General features: G+C 36.5%; 1 protein-coding gene across 23 annotated transcripts in view; it reads left to right on the forward strand.

Moving 5' to 3' along the window:
* The window catches only part of Sgip1 (SH3GL interacting endocytic adaptor 1), a 205775-nt gene that overhangs the window by 172779 nt on the left and 10251 nt on the right, over window positions 1-22745 (forward strand). For 22 of the 23 annotated variants that reach the window (XM_078026456.1, XM_078026457.1, XM_078026455.1 and 19 more), the window contains 5 exons: window positions 5337-5448; window positions 14488-14643; window positions 17084-17216; window positions 21324-21526; window positions 22560-22624. In XM_078026456.1, coding sequence (XP_077882582.1) covers window positions 5337-5448; window positions 14488-14643; window positions 17084-17216; window positions 21324-21526; window positions 22560-22624 — 669 coding nt within the window. Of the gene's footprint in view, window positions 1-5336; window positions 5449-14487; window positions 14644-17083; window positions 17217-20285; window positions 20384-21323; window positions 21527-22559; window positions 22625-22745 lie in introns of those variants that run through there. The other variant, XM_078026466.1, reaches the window with a different exon arrangement.

Consider the following 22745-nt stretch of genomic DNA (forward strand, 5'->3'; position numbering starts at 1 on the left):
TTTATCAATGCAGTGATAAATAAATTTAGTGTCCCATTCATTTATGTTTTTATTTTCTGAAAGTTTATACATTTGTTTCCCCAACATTCTCTCATACATAGTGGAAGCTCAACACATATGATAGAATCACACAAATCACCAGTGAAGGGGGACTATTTTCAGGGCAGCTTATTTCTCTATTAAAAAATTGTTCTTACTGTAAAAATTTTTAAATGCCTATAAAAATCTTAAAATCATAGGATCCTAAAACAGAGTATTCAGTGATTGCCTTCATTTCTTGGTTGAGAGAAACTAAGGTTAATTGACTTCCCCAAGGTCACAAAGCTATTAACTTGAAGATACATAGCCTTGACCTCTGGTCCCCTGAGTCACTGACTAGTGATATTATTTCAGGTATTATAAAACAATTTCCAGAGCCTTCTTTTAGTCCTCTCAGCCATAAGGATTGTTTCTCACCATCCTGGACATTCTCCTGGTTTTATTCCAGTTTCCAATAATCCTATTAAACAAAGATTCTGAGGTTCTGTGGAGGAACAGAAGCATTCATTTATTACTAATAGCATTATGATTGAGTATAATCGTTATGTAAAATGTCCTGGCCTTCTTTCTTTATTTATATATGACAGCAGAATGCATCACAATTCTTATTACATATATAGAGCACAATTTTTCATATTACCCTGGCATTCTTAACAGTTAAAAATTATCTGCTTTTTGGTTTGGTCCCAAACCAAAAAGTAATCAAATTAAGGAAATAGTTAAAAAGGAGGAGAAGATCAATTCAATTCATACAAAGATGAATTTCGATTAGTACATAGAAATGGCCTAACAGTAGGATAAGGTTTGTAGAATAATAAATAGTTGTGGGAAATGATATGAAAAACAGATAGCAATGAGGAAAATTATCTAATAAAAGAAAAAAGAAAAATCCAAAATGGCATACTATAGATGTATAGGTATGTCCAGAAAGTAGAGTTGTAAACTGTGGGTCTTTTAAGGTAAAAGAATGATTTTGGAAATGCTTAGTGTTCTGTGTGTTTCTGCTTCCTTGGAAATTATGATGAGATCTACAGCAAGGACTATATGCCCAGAGGTAGGCATAGCTAGGTAAGGGCTGTAGGAGGAAGGACACAGATCATGAGAGAGAAAACTAAGTCAGACTCTAGATGGCCTTGTACATCACAAGTTGTAGTGAACTAGTGTTCTCATTGCAATCTCATATGCTTTTGAGCCAACGAAGACAGTGATCACTCCCAGCGATCTTTCTGTTACTCCTCCATTAATACAGCCCAAGTTAGCTGAAGTGTTTGGAACCCAACAATAGAAAGCTGATTAGCTGAAACCCCCAGAAGGGTTTTTTCCCCTCACACATTCTTCCACCAAGTCAGTCTTCCTCAAGCTACAATTGTTTGACTAATTTTTAAACTTGATAGGTAAGCATTTCACACTGATTTGTGCCAATATTTTTTTAGTTATTGCCAGCTAAGTATCCCAAAAATTTGAGAAATTTTTGAACATTTCAATAAACCTGTTATTATTTTAGATAACCTCTGTATACGATGTTAAATTATGATAATTATCATAAAATAGCTCATTGTTGTTCAGTGTTTTCTATGAACCAAGTGCTGGGCTAAATGCTCTAACTTATGTTATCCTGAGGACAAGTCTACAAAATGGGTATTATTACATCATTCCTGCCAAAGATCATTTAGATAATGAGGGCAGAGACAGAACTCAGTCCTAGGTGTGTCTAATGTCAAATGCCATGCTCTCAGCCTCTACAATGTGCTATTTCTGAGCATTTTTTCTAGTTTTATCCAAGGAACTAGAGAGCCCAAACTAAGGACAGACCTCTGAGATCATGTCCCAGAGAGTTTCTCCTCAAAACAAAAGAAAACAAAAAAGACATGGAATCCCTGATTGATGCTCATTAGATATTGTGATTCATCTGTCAGACTACTTAGAAAGATTATTATCCACCCAACTTCCACTATTCACAAGAATGTCATGAAAGACTACTAAATGCTTAGCAGAATTAAAAAATAAAATACCCATAACATTCTCTTTTATATATGAACATCTGCATTTTTCACCAATTTTCTTTTCTTTTTAAGAAGTCTCACCTCATTATTGTCTCCCTCATTAAATTGTCTACCACAATATAGCCAATGGGATCTAAACTAAAGCTCACAGCCCCCCTCTCAAATATTTCAGGAGACTCTCATCTTCAATAAAAGGTGTTCTAAACTCAATTCTAGGACCCTCAAGGATCTTATGGAATTTATAATACTTCTTCAAATTACATAAATTAGATAGATAGATAAATAGATATAGATAGATAGATACTTTGCTCAGAAAAACACCCAGGATTTGTATAAGATTGTCAAAAAGAAAGTATGATTTTTTAAAAAAAGAAACTATGATTTTAATGCCTATAAATCATTTACAAAATAAAGATAAATTTTCCCAAACATTTATACAAAACTCTTGATGACCTGAGATTCATCCATTTCCATGTCTCACCCTCCAGTACCAGTTGCACTCTCCTCCGCACATTGACAACACACTCCCTGTGCTTTCTCAAAAGGCCGTGTGTCTGCTCAGGCCCACATACATGTGCATGCTGCTCTCCTTTCTCCTCCCCTTCATGAGACCTTATTCATCCTCAAACCTCAGCTCCAGTATCATCTTCTCAGTGAAGCCTTCCTTGACCTTTTCAAACAGCAGTTGAGCTTTGCTCATACCATTCTTTAAAAGCATTTATAGAATTACTCTAGCGTTTGCAGGTTTTTCTGCCCCCTCACTAATTCCAACTTCCAATCAAAAGGTGACTGTGAGTATTCCAGCCCTCTCTCCACTCTGGCCCTACTTTAACCATTACTTAGGGAAGCACTTTTCCTCCAGAACCTATTAGTCACTCAATAAATATTTGAGTGAATAAATGAGCAAATAAACTCAGTAACAACATTACAAAGTAATGGCCTCTTTTTTATTGTGCCTTCATTATTTACAGATTTGTATAGACTTTGCCTTACTGAGATCCAACAATGGATAATTAAACATATATTTACAAAAGGGTCAATGTAATTCTGGTTCTGTGATAGGGAGTGTGGCAGTGCCATAAAAGAAGCTCATGCCTTAGTTCCTTCATTTTAGGAATTTACAATCCCACAGGCAACAAAGACTTAGATATACACACTCTTAATAGTGCTATAGGTATTTGCCTGACCTTAAATAGTACCACAATCGCCTATAGGAGGTAATATAATCCTTAGATTATGTATGAATCTTTAAATCATACAAAATCTCAGTTAACAATTTTAAATTGTTTGTATACCAGCTATGTAAGACTAGTAAGTTATATAAAATCTCTGAGCCTTGTTTCTGGGGTTAGTCAGTTTTCCATTACTGTGACAAAATACCTGAAATAATCAGCTTAAAAGGAGAAGGGGTTTATTTTGGATCATGATTTCAAAGTTTTCAATTTATGGTTGCCTGTCCCTTTTGCTTTGGGCCTGTGACAGCACAGTACCTCATGGTGGGAGCACATAGCAGTAAAGGTTAGTTCTTGTGACAGCAAAAAGCAAAAAAAAGAGAGAGAGAGAGAGAGGCTGAGGTCCCAGTGTCTCTGTCAGGACCATACTCTCAATGGTCTACTTCTTAAAGGTTCCACCACCTTCTAATGGTGCTATAGGCTAATGACCAAGTCTTTAACATACTGGCACTTGGGGAACACTCTAGGTCCAAACTATAGCAGTTTTGTCAACTGCAAAATGAAGATAATACTCTCTTCCAACATAGACACACAGCAAGTGTACAACAAATAATGGTGGTGGAGGTAACCCTGATAGTGAAGGTTGATAATGAAGATACTGCTGCTGTTAATACATATTTAACTATATGGGCTGGGGATGTGGATCAAGCGGTAGTGCGCTCGCCTGGCATGCATATGGCCCGGGTTCGATCCTCAGCACCACATACAAACAAAGATGTTGTGTCTGCCGAAAACTAAAAAATAAATATTAAAAAATTCCCTCTCTCTCTCTCTCTCTCTCTCTCTCTCCTCTCTTAAAAAAATGCCTGACATGTTTAACTATAAGTGCTTCAGGACAAGGATCATGTTTAATATATCATTGCATCCTCAATACCTAAAATGGCACCAGAGACACAGTAGATATTAAAAAATGTTTGTTAAGTTAATTGTCAGTTACCAAGTCCAAACTATTGGGAGCCAAGAGAAGACAGAAAAGAAAGCAATTAGCATGAACTAGAATGATCAAGAAGGGTTTTATTGAGGAAGGAAGTATACAGAGGGTAGAATTTTTGCATAGCTGGAAAAGACAGAAGTTACTGAAAACAGAAGAAAACAACTCAACACTAGCATATGCCAGAAGTGGGGAGAAGTGAGCATGAGACATAAATACTATTTACTGTCAGTACCATGCCTCGAGGTTAGTAACGAAGATGGCAATTCTAACCCTTTGTGCATTTGGAAACTACAGGTTACAGCAAAATGATACAGTTGAATCTTTCATATAGACAAACTGTATGGTATAGTGGTGAAAATATGAGCTTTCTAGAAAGACAAATTTTGGTTTACCCTTCTGACCTTCAGCTTTCTCTTCTACAAAATGGAACCAGCATGCCCATTGGGCAAAGGTGGAGGTGGAATGAGATAATCCATGTAAGGCACCTAATGAATATGGTGTCTGGTACACAGCAGGTGTTCAATAAAGCAGGAGAGCTGCTGATATTTTTACAGTGTGAATTGGTGCATTTACGTGCTTGTAATTAGGCACTATGTACATTTTGGTTGTATATGTTTTTAGATGTGTAAACTTGAGCTTACTTGAACTAAGAATAATTCAATTTTTTGAAATGAAAATAATCCAGAAAGGGACAGTGTGTGTAATATGATACCACTTGGCTGTTGGGCCCTTCCAAAGTTTTAAATGTGAGCAATTGACTAGGTTGAATGCTCAAATGGGAAATAGAAAAGTAATGATCTTATTTATTAACTACCTGCTGCACAAACTGTCATGCAAAATACTGCCTCATGCTTTATGCAAGACATTTGAAAACTCTTGTGACTTTGTTCTGCTTGGATTTTCTTTTCTGTAGTGATACGTAATTGAATGAATTTCAAGTGTGTTTGTCTGTAAACCAGCCAAATATTTCCTTTCAAATACTTGAGCTCTATGTTGAATATGCATTCAGAGTTATAGTTCTTAGCACATTTTTTAGTAATATATTTTATACTTTAATCCTTTTATGGGCTTTTAGTTCCATATATACTAGATGTCTCTTAATAAATGAAAGCATTTCATTTCATGCAGGTTCTTCCAGGGGACCCAGCCCCCTAACCATGGGAGCCCAGGACACCCTCCCTGTTGCAGCAGCATTTACAGAAACTGTCAATGCCTACTTCAAAGGAGCGGATCCAAGCAAGTAAGCCTTGGACGTGGTCCACTGTATTCTCCAAACTCTATCCTATTTAGCAGGGGACAGCCCAAATGTAACTATATTACTCTTTATCTTAAAACCATAAAGAATTCAGTTAATAATAATAGTTGATACACCTAGAATAGAGGATAAAATTTAATTGGTAATATTATCTCATCTGCTTTTTAACAAGCATCAAAAGATCCAACAATCTGATATCTTACTGTTTAGAAATCTCTGATTCAGTTTTAATTGCAAGTAACAGAAACCCACTCTAATTCTGTCAAAGTTGAGAAAGTTTATGGTCCCCTAAAAGCTACGTCCAGATTATTTCTTTTATGTCTTAGTCTTCCCCAGGAGGGAACAACCCACATATAGGTGGAAATAGTGGATCACTGGAATGTTAACATGGAAGAAAAAGACCTTCCCCAAATGCCCAATGAAGCAAGGGAATAAGTTATATGATATCCTCACTAAGAAGGAAAAACTGTCCAAAAAGAAGAGGAAAAATTAAAATCATAGCAAAATTAAAATTCTAGGGGAAAAAATTCAGTACTCTGTATTCACATGACCCTGATTTCATTTATAGCAATATGTACTGACAATGAACTTGAACTGAACATATTTGTGGCATCATTAAATATTTTACATCTTGATAAGGAGTTCCATGGATAGGATTCAGAAAGTCTGTGCATTCCCTGAAATTATATTGCATATCTTTTGTGTGCATTTTACCAGAGAAGCAACTACAGAATTCATCAGTTTACCAAAGGGGTTCATGATAATAAATAAATAAGTAAATAAATAAAAGAGTAGCTATTAGTCCACACTGAAAACTAAACACCTAAGTCAAACCAGTTTTTAAATGTCATAAGCATGATACCAGATCTTAATCTGATTATAAACAAAGGGGAAACATAGGGAAGGGAAAAATTGCTCTCTTAATTTTTTTTTTTTACTTACAAGGACTAAGGCTCAGAAAACCTTACTATCTATGATAGGAAGAATGAATTTAAAATTAAATGTGCATGCAGACAATTTTATTAAAAAAATTTAAAACAGTGATGATTAAGTATTATTAGAACTTGAATCCCCATATATATTTTAAGTGGCAATTTGTATGACTAAGTGTGAATCCTCTTTACACTTTAGAAACACTAGTTTTTTTAAAGTCTAACCCTAACAAAATTATACAGCAAAACCAATATAATTAGTAACTCCACCTTTAGGTGTAATGCCAGCCCCTGGGATCTACCAATCTCCCTAAATGTCACATCTCTTTCAACAATATGTAGATTTTATTCTAGGCCCATGGGTTAGTCAGCTTTTCCTTGCTGTGATCAAAATACCTGACACTAACAACCTGGAGGAGTAAAGGTTTATTTTGGCTCAGGTTTCAAAAGTTTCAGCTCCATTGCTGAACAGGCAGAACATCATGGTGGAAGGGCTGGAAAAGGAAAGCTGCTCAGTTCAAGGCAGCCAGGAAACAGAGAGAAAGGGGAGGGGGACAAGATGTAGTTCCCAAGGGCACAACCCCTAGTAATATACTTACTTCAACCATGCCCCACCTGCCTACAACTTCCACCTCCTCCCAGTAGTCCATAGTGTTATTAATCCATCAAATGGATTAATCCACTTGATGGTTATATTAACCCTCATGAGTCAATGAAATTAAAGCCCTCATGAACTAGTCATTTTCCTAAAACCTCTAGACATTGCTGCATGGGGAACCAAGCTTTCATTATACCATCCTTTGGGGAACTTTCCAGATCCAAACCATAATAGTCCATAATATTGTAGAGAAATAAACTCTGTGGGCTCTGGTTTCTCTCATGTCCTTTCTCAATCATCTTCTAAGCACTTGAACCATGTGCCATATAGAAATGTGTCTATAGAAATCAAAACCTACCTCATCTGAGCTTGAGCACCAGGCTTAGGCTGTGTATATACATACCTTCTACATACATGCTGGTTGTGCAGGATCTTTTTTTTTTACAAAGAATCTGCATAACTTTCTGTCTTATCAGTTCTAAGAACTATTTATTGACAACTGACATATACCTTAGGAAACTCAAGCTGGCCTTCATTGAAGGAAACAGACAGATACATGCTTTTTAAAAAGAAGAACTAAGAGTGCAAAGAGAATGGTATGCTGGTGTGAAAACCACTGGGAATCATACCAGAGTGAATTCTTTTTTTGTCTGCTTCTGACTCGGCTTTCACTCACTCCCTCACTTATTCACTCAGAGAGCCCTAATGGGTCTTCCACTTACACTTCTGTCCTCTAGAGTCTACTCTCCTCATGTCATGTCATTCCTCGGCTCAAAACCCTCCTATCTTGCTCAAAGCAAAAACACATAATGCTCTGTCCTTCAAGACCTGCACACCCTCATCTCCCTACTCACTCTGGGGAAGGCATGCTGGTCTCCTGGCTGTTTATCCTTCATTTCCAAATCCTAGCCACACCTGCAAGACATGCACTTTACCACTGAGCTACAGCCCCAGACCATCCTTCTGTGGTTCTTCCGAAGATTTATCAGAGAACTTCCTGTTTAGGTATATAAAGTAACCACATTTCCTCCCTCCCCACTCAACACTTCCTTCTTCCCTTCCTCCCCTCTTCCTCTTTCCCCATAACCCTCCTCATTAACATCTTACATGTTTTTCCCTGTTGTCCATTATGGTTCTCTTAACCCCACTGTTTTGTCCACCATATATATATCCTTAGCACCTAAACAGGATCTGGCATGGAATACTCAAGGGGTGCTTGCCGGACAAGTGTAGTAGAAGGACTCACCTAACATCTACAGAATGGCTACTGTGTACCTGCCATTGAACTAAATAGGACGAGTATTGGTGATGAAGATAGCTGATATGGAAAATAAGACTTGTGCATAAATGTAATACACAATGTATTACAGTCGTTTTTGGAGACAGTCCATAAAAGAATAGGTGCAGATGTCGGGCAATGGGTGATAAGAAACCCTTAATAGGGGCTAGGGTTGTGGCTTAGAGGTAGAGCGCTCATTTACCATGTGTGAGACACCAGGTTTGATCCTCAGCACTATATAAAAATAAAATAAAGATATTGTGTCCACTTATAAATAAAAAATAAATATTAAAAAAGAAGCCCTTAATAATATTTTTTGTTTTATTCCTAAGAAGTGGTATAACCCCTGTGGGCCTATCACAATACAAGCCAGGTTTTTTTATACTGATTCAGTCTCCCTAGCACACATGACAGTTGGGTCAGGAGGTCTGCACCTGTGAGCCTACTGACCATGATTGTAGCATTCCCATGAGCCAAATAATTTAGTGCCCTTCCTATGTCCTTTCTAATTAGCTCAGCCTTTGGATATATATATCTTATATATTTGTGTGTGTGTGTTTGTGTGTGTGTGTTTGTGTGTGTGTGTGTGTGTATATATATAGATACACACACACAAACACACACACATACACATATATACACATATATGTATATATGAACATATGTATATATGGCTTATGGATATATATGCAATCTGTCTTCAATTATAGTGTCATAAATAGTTGCAGTATATCTTACATTTATTCTTATAACATTTCATTGAAATGGAAGATCCACTGTATTTCATTAAAATTTTGAGATCTGAAATTCATGAACAGATTATGATGTTGAGAGCCATAGCTGAAGCGGCTATATTCCATGTTCAGGCAATAAATCATTTTATTTTTCTTCCTTCATTATTCACTTTCAGGAAACACTTCAGATTCTATAACCAGGTAGAAATAAAGCCAACTGCTATCTTGCATCAAAGCCACTTATTTTCAGACAATGGATCCAGAAACCTATTAGCTTAATTATTACATACAATGTCATGCAATAATAACACATTCAAATATAGGTATGTTCATTCCCTAAACATGGATAGCACCTGGAATAGGTACTCTGACTTTTGCATCTTTTTTAGTAGGTCATTAGGCAGAGAATCTTTAACCTTTGCTACATTACCAGTTCACATTTGAATAGCCAAGACATTAAAAGATAAGGTAAAAGGATTAATTTTCTAATCCCTTAGAAAAACTTGAGTTTCTCAAATATGCTACCCATCTCTTATCATCATATGTTAATTATTTATTCTGTATTGTCTTCCTGTTTCAACATATTCTATTTGTTGCTATTGATTCTAGTGCATTACATAGAACTTGGTATATTGTATAGGTACCATATCTACAGTTTTTAGAAGTATAAATTTATTCTTATAACATTTCATTGAATTCCTGCCCTGTTATGTTCTGCATTTTGTGCACCATTGTCTTCCCAGAACTGAAAACACAGTACTTACCTTCACAATAGTAGATAAGAAGTACAAGAAACTACGTCGATTTCCTAAAAATGATCTGTACTTGTGTCCAATGGGACCAGAGAAAGGAAAATTAAGGAAGGTTGAAGCCCTTTTGAAAGGGCTTCCCTGGAACTGAGTCTTATAATATAAAAAGGATTTTGCTTAATATACAAGTCAATGAAAGAGGCATATAAATAAAAGATGTCAAACTGCATATTCATTGAAGACCTCTTATGAAGAGAGTTGTGGGCTTAGTTATCAATGTAGTATGTGGAAGTCTCACTTGGGAGGAAGATGTATTTCTGGGGACAGCATATAATTCAGATTCAACATTCACCTTCCCAAACTGGCCAGTGTTACAGCTGACAGCCAGCAAACATGGTGCTGCCTGTGTCAATAGTGAGAATCCAATTTATAAGTCATTCACCACTTGACTTTAAAATTTTTGCCATTCTTGACTAACATTTCATTTGTGAGGATTCACACCACTTGACATTTTATACATAAAGTTTGTTCATATTTCCATATCACATCATTTTTAATTTCTGTAATTCGAACTCACATTAAATGTAGCCACCTGATAGGAACAATCATTAAGGTAAAAAAATTATTTTCCTTTAGTGGATATTCAAAATAATAAATTTTATATAAAGATTTCAGATCCAGTTAGACACTGGATGGATTAATAAATCAGCAAAGATCTGCCTCTGACAATGGAGATGCAGAAATATAACTGAGTAGCCTCTGTACTTTTTATTCTGGACTATGCAAACTACTCTGTTACCCAACACTGAAAGCCCTTGGGAGGCAGGAACTGTTTTACTGTTCTTTCTTTCTTTTTTTTTTTAAATTTCCTCCTGCTCAAAATAATAATAATAATAACAGCTTGCATGGCAAGGGAGTGAGTAATTTTTTTTTACTTAATAAATGTCACATCCTCTCCTCTCCAACTTGCTTACAAAAGACAAACTCATTCCCTACCAAGACACTTCTTAGATTTCCTTTTCAACAACCTAGAAAAGAAACTGAGAAGGCTCCCTATCAATTAAAAAACACAAGGGCCACTACTGCTAACTGAAATATACTGAGTGATGGTAGGTGCTGACATGTAAATTAACAAGTGCTCTGAAAAACTGTGGTTTTCTTCCAGAATGTAATATTCTACATTTCCATGTGTTGACAAACATCAAGAGTAGAATTAGCTTGAGGAGAAGCTAATTTAGGCACCACTTAAACACCAGTAATCAAACAAGGTTAATGAATATAAAAAGTAGAGGAGAAAGACAGCAATTTATGCCCAGTCTGGGAGATCAGTAATATTCTCCAGGGGAGACAGAAATGCAAACTTTCAGAAAGCAAAATTCTTATTCAGAGCGGTGCAAATTCATGGATAACATCTGAGTGAGGGAGACATACATGGCAATTTGAGGAAACTCATCTTTCCTCGCCCTACTTCTAACCCAGACCCAGCATTACACATACAAAGCTGTAGCAGTTCTTCCCACCCACTATTTTGAAAATGTACCATCTCACCTGAGCTAGGTGTATCCCATCAATCACAGAGTTGCACAGTACATCAAGTGACTATGGGTGAAAATTGAGTCTTCTGTTCTCAAATGTGAGCAAAGTTTTCATTTATTAACCTAGAAATTTCATTCTTGAGTTTGGAGCTGAAGTGATACATGAGTCAATTATCCAGATGTATAGGGAAATCTTAAAGAAGGTCTCTTGTTTTAGATACAGGTATCCCCCAATGTGTAGAGGGAGAAATAGGTTTCAGGAAACCCCCACACACATACACAGATACCAAAATCTGCAGATGCTCAATTCCCTTATGGTACCATGTTAGCCTATAACTTATACAATCCTCTTATATACTTTAAATCATCTCTATATTATTTATAATGTCTAATATCATATACATTATATGATATTAGACATTATAAATAATATATATATATATAATGGCAGTATCCTGTACTGTTTAGGAATAATGACAAGAAAAAGAAGTCTGTAGTTGTTCAGTACAGACACAATTTTCCATGGAATCTGCAGAAGCTGAGAGCTAACTGTATTTTCTGTTTTCCAAAGAAAAATAAACTTTTTGAGATGTTTGCTTCTGACCAAGGTAGAGTATCAGACCAATTTACTCTCTCACGTGGAATAGCTCAAATATGGGCAAAATGCATGAAACAAAGGTTTGCAAACACTGGACCTCAGGTGAAGGACTGTCCCACTGAAAGGTGAGGTGAGCTGTGCCAGCTCACTTCTTCAAGTAATTGGGCATGGCATAGGCAGAGCCCTGCAGACTAACTGTTCACGGGGAGGTGTGTTGCTGAGACAATCCACTGCCAAATTGGCTTAAGAAGATGCCAAAGGAAACTAATGGCAGGTGGTGCTGCTGGCCACCATGTACTGCAAAAGCAAGAGCCCAGAGCCAGAAACCCTTCCTGCTTTGTAGAATCTGGTCATTGGGGCAGCCCAGTCACTTGAACTACATGAGCCCATAGGAAAGCTGCTTATGATACTGGTCACTGGCAGAACTACTTTTACAACCCACTCTAGGGGACACCACATTCATTGTAGGAGTTTGGCCCTAGAAAAGCCCTGTACATTATAGGAACCTGCCTAACAAGCCCACTGGAATTGAACATGCTTTTTGTCCAGCGCCCTCTACTGACAAGACTTAACATGGAGTTTGTTGGCAAAAAGAAGGAGAAAGGTAATAAGTTTATTTTATGTTGAAATTAATACAGTGATTCTAAATTTCATATGGAAATGCAAGGACATACAATACCCAAAACAAATTTGAAAAAATACGAAGTTGGTGACTACCATGACTTGATTTCAGAACTGTTGTAAAGCTACAGTAATCAAGACAGTGTGGTATTGGTTTTAAAATAGGCAAAATAGATCCATGAAACAGAACAGTGGATCCAGACACCATCCCAAACATGAACAATCGAACTTCAAAAAAATCACCAAAGTAATTCAGTGGAGAAAGGATAGTCATTTCTGAACAAATGTGCTGATACAATTAGATAGATGCTGCATACAAACAGATAAACTCAGATCTATGTTTCACACTGTATATAGAAGTTAACCAAAAATAGATCACAAAGTACATGCAAAACTAAAAAGAAAGAAAACTTCTATAGGTAAAAAAAATTTGACTACTTAGGACACTAAAAGTATAACTGGATTAGAGATAACCTATAAGAAATAAATTGATGAACTGAAAACTTGCCCTTTAAAGTGCTCTTAGGAGAAAGGAAAAACTAAGCCACAGACTAGAGAAGAAACTAGTAAAATGCTGTCATACAGCTTATTTTCCACTTTAGAAAACAGTTGGGTAGTTTCTTCAAAAGTTAAAGATACACTTACCATGTGTTCCAGTGATTCCACTAATGTTCTTACCAAGAGAAAGGTAAGCATGTATCCATACAAAGGCCTAACATACATATTTATCACACCTTAATAACAGACCAAACTGGAAAGAACCTGAATGTTTTTTCAACAGGCGAATGGATTCTTTTTAACATTGTAGTAGTACAAACAAGTACTTCAGAGCAACAAGAAGAAATGAATTATTGATGCTCACAACTACATGGATGAATATCAAAATAATAATTCTCATAGAAAGAACTTTGACACCTCTAAAGTACATTCCTTGTAATTCTGTTATGTAAAATTCTAGAAATTGCAAACTAATGTAGTAACAGAAAGCATATTAACAATTGCCTAGGGATCAGGAGTGGAAAGTTGGGGTAGAGAGATTACAAAAATGGAGTTAAAAGGCAGGAGGGGCACAGGGTTGTGGCTCAGTGGTAGCATGCTTACCTAGCATGTGTGAAGCACTGGGTTCGATTCTCACAAATAAATAAAAAATAAAGGTTCATCGACAACTAAAAAATGTTGAACAAAAAAAAGGCAGGAGGAAAGTTTTAGGGTGATAGAAATGGTTATCTTGGTTGTATGGTGACTTCACATCATACAATGTTATAGAATTTTATGCTATAAGTAAGTACAGTTTCTTGTATGTTAATTGTGCCTTCATAAAGCCCATTTAACAAAAAAGGTGTATTTTTCATTCCAAAATATCATTTTATTGGGGGTTGGGGTTGTAGCTCAGCAGTAGAGCACTCACCTAGCATGTGCGAGGCCCTAGGTTTGATCCTCAGCATCACATATAAATAAAATAAACATATAAAAATCATTTTATTGCATTAATTTTTAGGTCTGATTTTATAATTATGACCAAATAGACAAGTTAATAGAATAAAGAACTAATTAAATAGGAAGCAAGAACTTTACCTCATGAGTATGTAAAAGACTATGCTCAAGGCACTAACCCCATTACTCAAAGTCTCAGTAAAATGTGACAATATGATGCAATTTAATATCTTGAAACGTGCTGCCAAAAATTCAGAAATCAAAGTGAGAATCACAAGAGTAGATGATTTTATTTGTGAGGACAACCTATAGACTTTGTACTTTGATTCTTATAGTTCAGTCTTTAAAAGTAAGTTTTAAGCAACAAGTTCTCATGTAAATTAGAAATGACTTAGTAGCTGAGAGAGGAATTAAGAGCACACCTATCATCTCTCTTGCTATTTATATACTTACCCAAATCTTTTCTTTTTCTTAGATGTTTTGAGTGACAGTGTATTGACCTGGATTTCCTCTCTCTCTTTTCTCATGTGTTTTGATACACCAGATGTATCGTTAAGATTACTGGAGAAATGGTATTGTCCTTTCCTGCCGGCATCACCAGACACTTTGCCAACAACCCATCCCCAGCTGCTCTGACTTTTCGGGTTATAAATTTCAGCAGGTTAGAACATGTCCTGCCAAATCCCCAACTTCTCTGCTGGTAAATATGATTTTGCATAAATTTTTAGATATATGTGGTTTAGTACTTTGTACTTAGATGACAAATATACCTTAGCAGTAGCACTGTGGCTAACTACCACTGCTCTGATATGCTTGTAAATTCAGAACTTTGACCAGCTGTCAAAGTTTTCCAAGGATAATTCTGTGTGTATGTGTAGCTGCATATGCATATGGGTATTTTCATGAACAGCTATCTAAAGTTGTTAAAGAGTCATTGAAAATAATTCAATGTGTTAGTGACAATTTATTCATTGGATAATAAACCCAATAATAGGGAACTCCTTTGTTGTATCAGCATCTTTTAAAATTAAATAATATTTGAACCATGAGCTACTCTTCACATGAACTTAAAAAAATTTTCTTGTTAAACATAATTATATTATTATATTCATTATAATGGTAAGTGTTTTGATGGATATTTACAGGTATGATATCAAAGAAGTTCAAGCCAATGTGTTTGTATAAATACTTTTTCACATTTTCTAACTATTAAATCTGAAATTATGTCTTTATTATGCATGTGAACAGCTACACAGACATACATATATTCATGATATTAAAATGATAAAACTATATCAAGTTACTTATTTGCAGTGGATGAGATCAAAGGAGTCATTCTTGGTAGCTTCCTCTTCACTAAATCCTTATATTCTATTTAAAAATCTCTGTCTAAAGTGGCCACATTTTTAATTTGCTGTAACCTCCTTGGAGCAAGTGGCCACTATCATTTCCCTGGACCACTGCAAACTGCCTCCCTTCCTGAATCCAATCTTGCCTGGCTACAATGTGTTTAAATAGCCAAATGATGTTTTCTAACATGACTCAGGCCATCTTTGCTCATAACCCTCTGGTGGCTTCACATTGCATCTGTCTAAAGTCAAAACTTGTTACTATTTCCTTTGAGCTCCAAGTGTACCCTTGCCTGGCCTCTCTCCCCTGAGAATCTCTCTGGCTACAGCCAGGTCTGCCCATCAGTGACAGGCTGAGTCCCACATCAGCCTGGATCTTTCATTTTCATGGCAGGGCTGCATGGGTGACTCTTTAGCCAGTGATTGCCCATTTGGTTTTGTTATGTACTGCTGCTTCACCATCACCACCACCCCTAATTTTTAAAAGACAATGGTGACCAAGCTGTTTTCACTGCAGTATAAGCCTTTGGGCATCTATCATCTTAGATCCAGCCAATTTTCTCATTTATCTTTACTAAAAGATGTCATTGAGGTTAGCAACCTGGAAGCATTTAGGTTTGCAATCCCTGTGACTTCTACTTTTATCTTAGGAGAGGGGTTTGCCTTCAAAGAATGTTCAGGAAAAATTGTCAACCCAAATATGAGACTGAAGAATTCTCATGATTTCTTAAGCATTGACGAGTTCTGTGTGTCTGTAGGCATTTAATTGGCAAAGCTTTCTGGAATATTTATTAAAGCAGGTTCTTTGAGGACATAATCATGAATATATGGCTTAGCTTATTTTTAAACTGAGCAGATGCATTTGTTTTTAAAACTAGCATGATTTTAAGTCCTTTGGGTATAGATTGAGGAGATAATGTTTATAGCAGCACAATTCACAATAGCTAAACTGTGGAACCAAATAAATGCCCCTTAATAGATAAATGGATAAAAAAACGTGGCATATATACACAATGGAATATTACTCTGCAATAAAAGAGAATAAAATCATGGCATTTGCAGGTAAATGGAAGGAGTTAGAGAAGATAATGCTAAGTGAAATTAGCCAACACCCCAAAAACAAATGCCGACTGTTTTCTCTGATATAAGGAGGCTGATTCATAGTGGGGTAGGGAGAGGGAGCGTGGAAGAAATAGATGAACTCTAGATAGGTCAGAGGAGTGGGAGGGGAAGGGATGTCTTTATGGTTTATATACTCTTGGATGAAGTCTTGAATGTTGAAAAGGTAGCATGGGAATTTTAGTGTCACCCTTTTGTCCTTGGTTAGTAATAAAGACCATGTTTTCCTCTGGCCAATTCTTTAACTGGATAATTTCTAAAAGCTATGGGTCAGGTGAATTCAAAGCAAATAAACATGTTCGGCTTTTTAATTGCATTAACTGACAAATTTAGGCAAAACTGAGATGAACTATTAAGATCGGAGTATAATTCATTCTTTAAAGCAACCATAAAAATCATGGTTTATAGCAATCATGATTAACCATGATTGGTGACTAGTTAATGTTACTGGGTACTCACTGAGAATTAGAACACAATATTTCCTCGCTATGGATTTCAATCTGTTAACATGATACTGTTCAGAACCACATTTGTACTTAATCTACACAACTGTGAATAATATAATGTCCAGGGTGGATAGAGAAATCAGATGGCAATTTTCTGTGATGCTGCTTGTGTAGATGCTATTTGTTATAAGCTGCTATTTAATCATTTTTCTTCCCAATTAAATAGTGATAATACACAAAATGATGCCAATACCAAGGAATTCTGGGTAAACATGCCAAATCTGATGACTCACCTAAAGAAAGTGTCTGAACAAAAACCCCAGGCTACATATTACAATGTGGACATGCTCAAATATCAGGTAAGCGTATTTATGTGGCCAGGGTGTCTTTCACATTACAGCTTCCGTTCTAAAGTACCATATTAAATAAAAATAAATAAAATAGTATTTCTTTTAATATTATATGAAGGCTGTCAATATAAGGAAATGGACACCTTAAAGAGCTACTTTGTGACCAATGACAATAACATTCATGTGTATCTTTATTTAAACTTATAAATGAGGAGTAGGGAGGATAGGAAGGGCAGAAGAATATAATAGACAATATAATTGATGTATGTACATTCCATGTATGTATTATATGTCAAAATACATTCTGCTGTCATGTATGACTAAAAAAAATTAAAAATAAACTTATAAATGAAATATTCTCTTCAAAAGTTAAATAAACGTGACAAAATGAAGATAACAAAAAATTATATTAAAAGTGTAAGTATCATTAAAATAGATCACTGTAATTTTAAGACCATTAGTGTTCTAAAGCCTCTCTTTTAAATAATTACATGTAAATAAACTAGGTTTTTTCATAGTGTAATATTCCTATGAAACCATTCTAATAAAGCTTAAGAAATAACTCAATGTCAAAAATATGTTCGATAAAATATAATATTGTATCTGAGAGCTTTCTTTTGGTGCCTAGGATTACCCTTACCTGAAATTATTACTGATCTAGTAAATAAGTCTATTAGAAACAACATTACCTGTCTGAGTGTCCACCTGATTCCCTTGACCTCCTTGATTTTTTGTTTTCCTGTACTGGAGATCCAACCCAGGACCTTGGGCATGCTAAGCAAGTGCCGTTCCACTGAGTTACACTCTCAGCCTCTCCTATATTGTTTTTAATGCATTATAATTTTGAAGAGTAAATATATTCAGAGTACTTTTCTTTGTATGAGGAAAGTTGCATTTTAATAGAAATCAGTACATCTCAAAAATGACTGCACAGTGTAGTTACCAGGGAATCCATAGACCAATGCTGGCTCTGAACTGATGCCAAAAAGAAATGTATGGGCAGACATTTAGACATAATATGTGCCTTCACCCTGACACCGTCGGATATTTGTATTTACTTGTGTCAACCTAGGTATCTGTACTTTTTAATAAGTTACTCAAGTGGTTCTAGTGCACTCTGTAGTTTGGAAAAAAACTTAATTGAAATGTTGTTTGAAAATGGAATATCCATATGGTGGTGTGTATTACATAAATGCAAACAAACGTAAAGTTTTTGCCTGAGTATAGTATTGTCACAGGAGCAGAGTTGTCTCTAAAGAAGGGTCTGAGGAGTTCCCAGTGGGATGGGGAATTCAACTCAGCAAGGTCCTTGACTTTCATGCTGGAAAAGAATGTTAGCACCACCAGTCAGCGGCATAGATAGGTTTATTTCAGAAAGTAGATATGCATTCAAGGGAGAATGCAGGCCATTCAGAAACACACTGGGGTGGGGGTGGAGGCGGGCTGGCTCTCTTTCTAAAGGAAACTTGATGAGAAGTCAGTATGGAAAGGTATATCGGGATGATATTAGTCCTGAAATTTCTAGGAGGTTTCTGGTGGTCTGGTCAATCTCTGAATCCTTAGGCAGACAGGGTCTTCATTATCTGATCAATAGATAGCACTGGAAAGTTCCCTAAGTTTAGGTTCCTCAAGATACTATATCTATCATTACTTAATCTATTTGTGGGGGATGTTAATTAACAGTGCTAAGATAGAATTACAGATCTCCCAGGAATTTGGCAATAACAAGCCTGGGTAATAGACTGACTTAGAGTGTGAGAGTCCTGGAAAAGTATGCAAAACTTTAAATTAAAATTTTATTTCCTGCCCTTCCTTTATGTCTCCTTTTTACCCATCTATTTTTCTGCCGTACTTCAGTATCATTTAAGCTTTAAATATCATAAGTTATATAGTACCAACAAACATATGCTATGGCATAAGCTCATTACTTTTATAAGTAAAAAAATAATAGAAAATGTATTTTATTTAATTTTTTCCAAAATATTTAAGTATGTCTGGTGGCTGCTGTGAGCTTGTAAGAGAAATGAAAAGGAATAAGAAATGGAAAGTCCAAATTTAATTTTTACCTGAACGGTTAAATTTCAGGGTACAATGTGTGTTCTCCTGTCCAACTGTGAAAAGAAAACTGTAGTTATTTCCCTTCATGAATCTAATTACAAACACTCTATCTACATTTTCAATTCATATTAAAAGATTTTTAAACTTCTAAATCCTGTGGAATATTTGTATTCTCTATGTTTGTTATTGATTGAATCTAGAGAGTAGATAATTCACTTATTGCAATATGAGCTTTGTGTAAAATGTAAAGTGTAGGCAAGAGATTAAATTCTAGAATTAAGTAAGTTTCTCCATGGCCCCTGACCTTGGGTACTTAATTTCCCAGAACCCTTTCTGCAGCTGAAAATAAGGGTAAAAATATACCCATCTAGAAATTTTATAGGTTATTACAAGGAGCACATAGCCTACTATATTTCAAAGTACTCTGAACTTTTTGCTGTGATTCTATTGTATTGTTGTTTTTCAACAATGCAAGGAGATGGGGTTGGGGACACTGCTAGCATTTTGTGGGACTGCCCTCAAATCACAGCATGTTTAGTCTGTGGCCACCAATAGCATGCCCCAGAAATTGGGACAATCAAAAATGCATCTTCACCTATGCAAAAAGCCCCTCCCTGCGTAGAGGAGCCCTTACAGAGTTGAGAGCTACTACTGAGGGTGGTAGAGAAGGAGAGAGTGCAGAAAAAGCATGGAGAGGAAGGTGCTGCCCGGCTTTTGATCTACTTTAGATAACAGATTTCCCAAAAAAAAAAAAAAGTTTATTTGTAGGAAGGATTATACTGCTAACAGTATTTTAAGTTTAAAAACTATTATAGTGGCTGTCTGGTTAAAATTTTCATCAAAATTCATATCTGTCATCTTATAAAGGAAGATTCGAGGAGGAGAGGAGGAGAGGGAGGGTAAGGGAGAATAATGGTAAAGTGGATGCGATCAAAGTATGTCATGTGCACATACGAATATGTCACAGTAGAGCCTGTTATTCCAAATAATTAAAATGCACTACTATGTTTTTTAAAAAAGAACCCGTTTCTGGACTGTCTACAACAACCACCCCTGCTTGTGAGCCAACCTACCCTGAGGACCCTTCCCCAGGGCGTTCATATGTGCTGACATTTCCAGTGAGTTGCGTATATTCTTCAAAAGCAACAAAACCCATATTCCCTGAATAAAAATCCAAGCTCAAAGACATCCCCCATGCGGTCCCTACAGTGTACACAAACCTAGCAGAGGAGAATCTCCAAGAGATCTATTCACAATCATAATCAAATAGTGATAACACTGAATTTTTCACTGTGGACCCAGAATTTGAAATTATATTAGTCTTTAGAGAAGACAAAATGCTGTTGATTCTTTCAAATCTGACTTTGTTTTGGTCTAACTAACTCATGGTTGATTCAAACCAGAAAGTAGTTCTTCGAGTTAGAGGACCAGAGATCAAGTCTTTCCTCTGGAAAATCACAAAGGAGTAATAATAACCCTTTTTGTCTATCTCACAGTTTGCTGTGAAGAGCAAATATGGTGAGAATATTAATAGGAAACATTTATTAAAATATGAATTCCTTGCTCCGTGCTGGACCTGTGCTGTTTCATCTTCTTCAATCTTCCTGACAGCCCTGTGGGAAAATATTATTATCATAATTCCCATTAGGCATACAAGGAAATAACTGAGGCTCAGCAAGATTATGTCCAAGCTTCTAAGTAGCAGAATCTGAATTCACACCAGGACTGTCTAGTTTTGTGGCCTTTGTGGTCTCAGCTCCTAACCAGTGTGCTATACCTAATCAGAAGGAAATGCACTGTAAATTCCAAAGTGCCCTAGAGATTTGAGCAATTGACTTTATATTTTTAATCTGGAACAGTTTGCCTGAAGTACCCAGCTCTCTCTCACATAGCACCCTTTATAGTGCTTTTCACTGAGTGCTCCTTTGTGAGCCACACAAACAACATTATGACATTTTGATACCTAAAACCATTCTTTTGGAAGATAATCAGAGCTTCTGGCTTAGTTTCACATTAATGTTTGAACCTTAAATGTTCCCTTTCCTGTTGTCTGGAAAGGTATCTGCCCAGGGCATTCAGTCCACGCCTCTGAACCTGGCAGTGAACTGGCGATGTGAGCCTGCGAGCACAGACCTGCGCATAGATTACAAATACAACACGGATGCGATGTCCACAGCCGTGGCCCTGAACAATGTGCAGTTCCTGGTCCCCATAGACGGAGGCGTGACCAAGCTCCAGGCCGTGCTTCCACCTGCAGTCTGGTAAGAAACCGTTCATCCCTTGGTTGCAGACTCCTTGGCTTTTGTGTTTCCTGTAGCAGATCACAGTAGGCCAATGTTGGAGGGTTCAGGGCAGGAAACATTATTTTAAGCAATAATGATTTAGCACAGGGATTTCAATGCTTCCATGATGGTGGAAATGCTAAAGGAACAGGCTTAGGCTGCACCTCCAAGAATGTTTCCCAAACATTGTAAGAACTGGCCCACCAAGGGACTGGCTGCGTTTGCCATAGCTGTGGGAAGGAAAAAAATCAGGAGACTACCAGTGGAATCACTAAACTCAAGAACCCACTCCTGTAACTCTGATGCAAAGATCAGGAAGTTCCTGCCTCTCAACACCTGTGATACTAGAGACCAGACTGCACCCCTGTGTTGGAAGAACTCCACATCTCAGTTGGGTCGCTGGCCAGAGGGAAATAGTGAAGGCAGCAAGAAAAGGGCCTCTGCCTCCCTCTCCTTCCAGGTCTCAAACTGTGCCTGTAACTGGTGGGACCAAATTTGCATCTCAGACTCTTATTGCAAGAGCATCTGGGAATCACAGTGCACCTCTTTTAGCCTCTGAACTACATAAAAAGGCATGGTGGTGAAGGTAGAAACTGAATAGATACCGAGTGCCAGAAGCGTCCATGATAAAGGACTTGTCCTAGAAATAACATTCTAGTTTTTCCCTATTACCGTCAAAAACAAAAAGTATAATTTTTTAAATGATGCCAGCCAGATGACAGTTGCAATTTAAATGTTCTGAAATTATTAGCTAATACTTTTTATGCTTTCAACAGATGTGCTCAAAACTTTTTTCTAAACTTTTTATTATCCTCTAAATGTCTACCCCACCGTGTTGTAGCAAGTTAGAATCAGAGAGAAATGTATGTGTGAATAGGTACATAGGGATAATTTTTAAAATTATAGCCAAACTTTTCAACATTCTTTTAAAAAATACTATCTTGAAAAAACATGGCGTTCCTTAAACTGAAATGTACATATAGAAAGATCTTTTTTTCTATTTTATTTTTAGGAATGCTGAACAACAAAGAATACTGTGGAAGATTCCTGATATCTCTCAGAAGTCAGAAAATGGAGGTAATGAAATCAAAGGCTTCTTTTATTTAGTTTATAAAGCTGAAATAACTTGTAGATAAATACTAATTATGGAGCTGGGGTTGTGGCTCAGAGGAAAAGCACTCACCTAGCATGCGTGAGG

Source organism: Ictidomys tridecemlineatus, chromosome 11, assembly GCF_052094955.1.
Source record: "Ictidomys tridecemlineatus isolate mIctTri1 chromosome 11, mIctTri1.hap1, whole genome shotgun sequence".
In the NCBI taxonomy this organism is placed as follows: Eukaryota; Metazoa; Chordata; class Mammalia; order Rodentia; family Sciuridae; genus Ictidomys; species Ictidomys tridecemlineatus.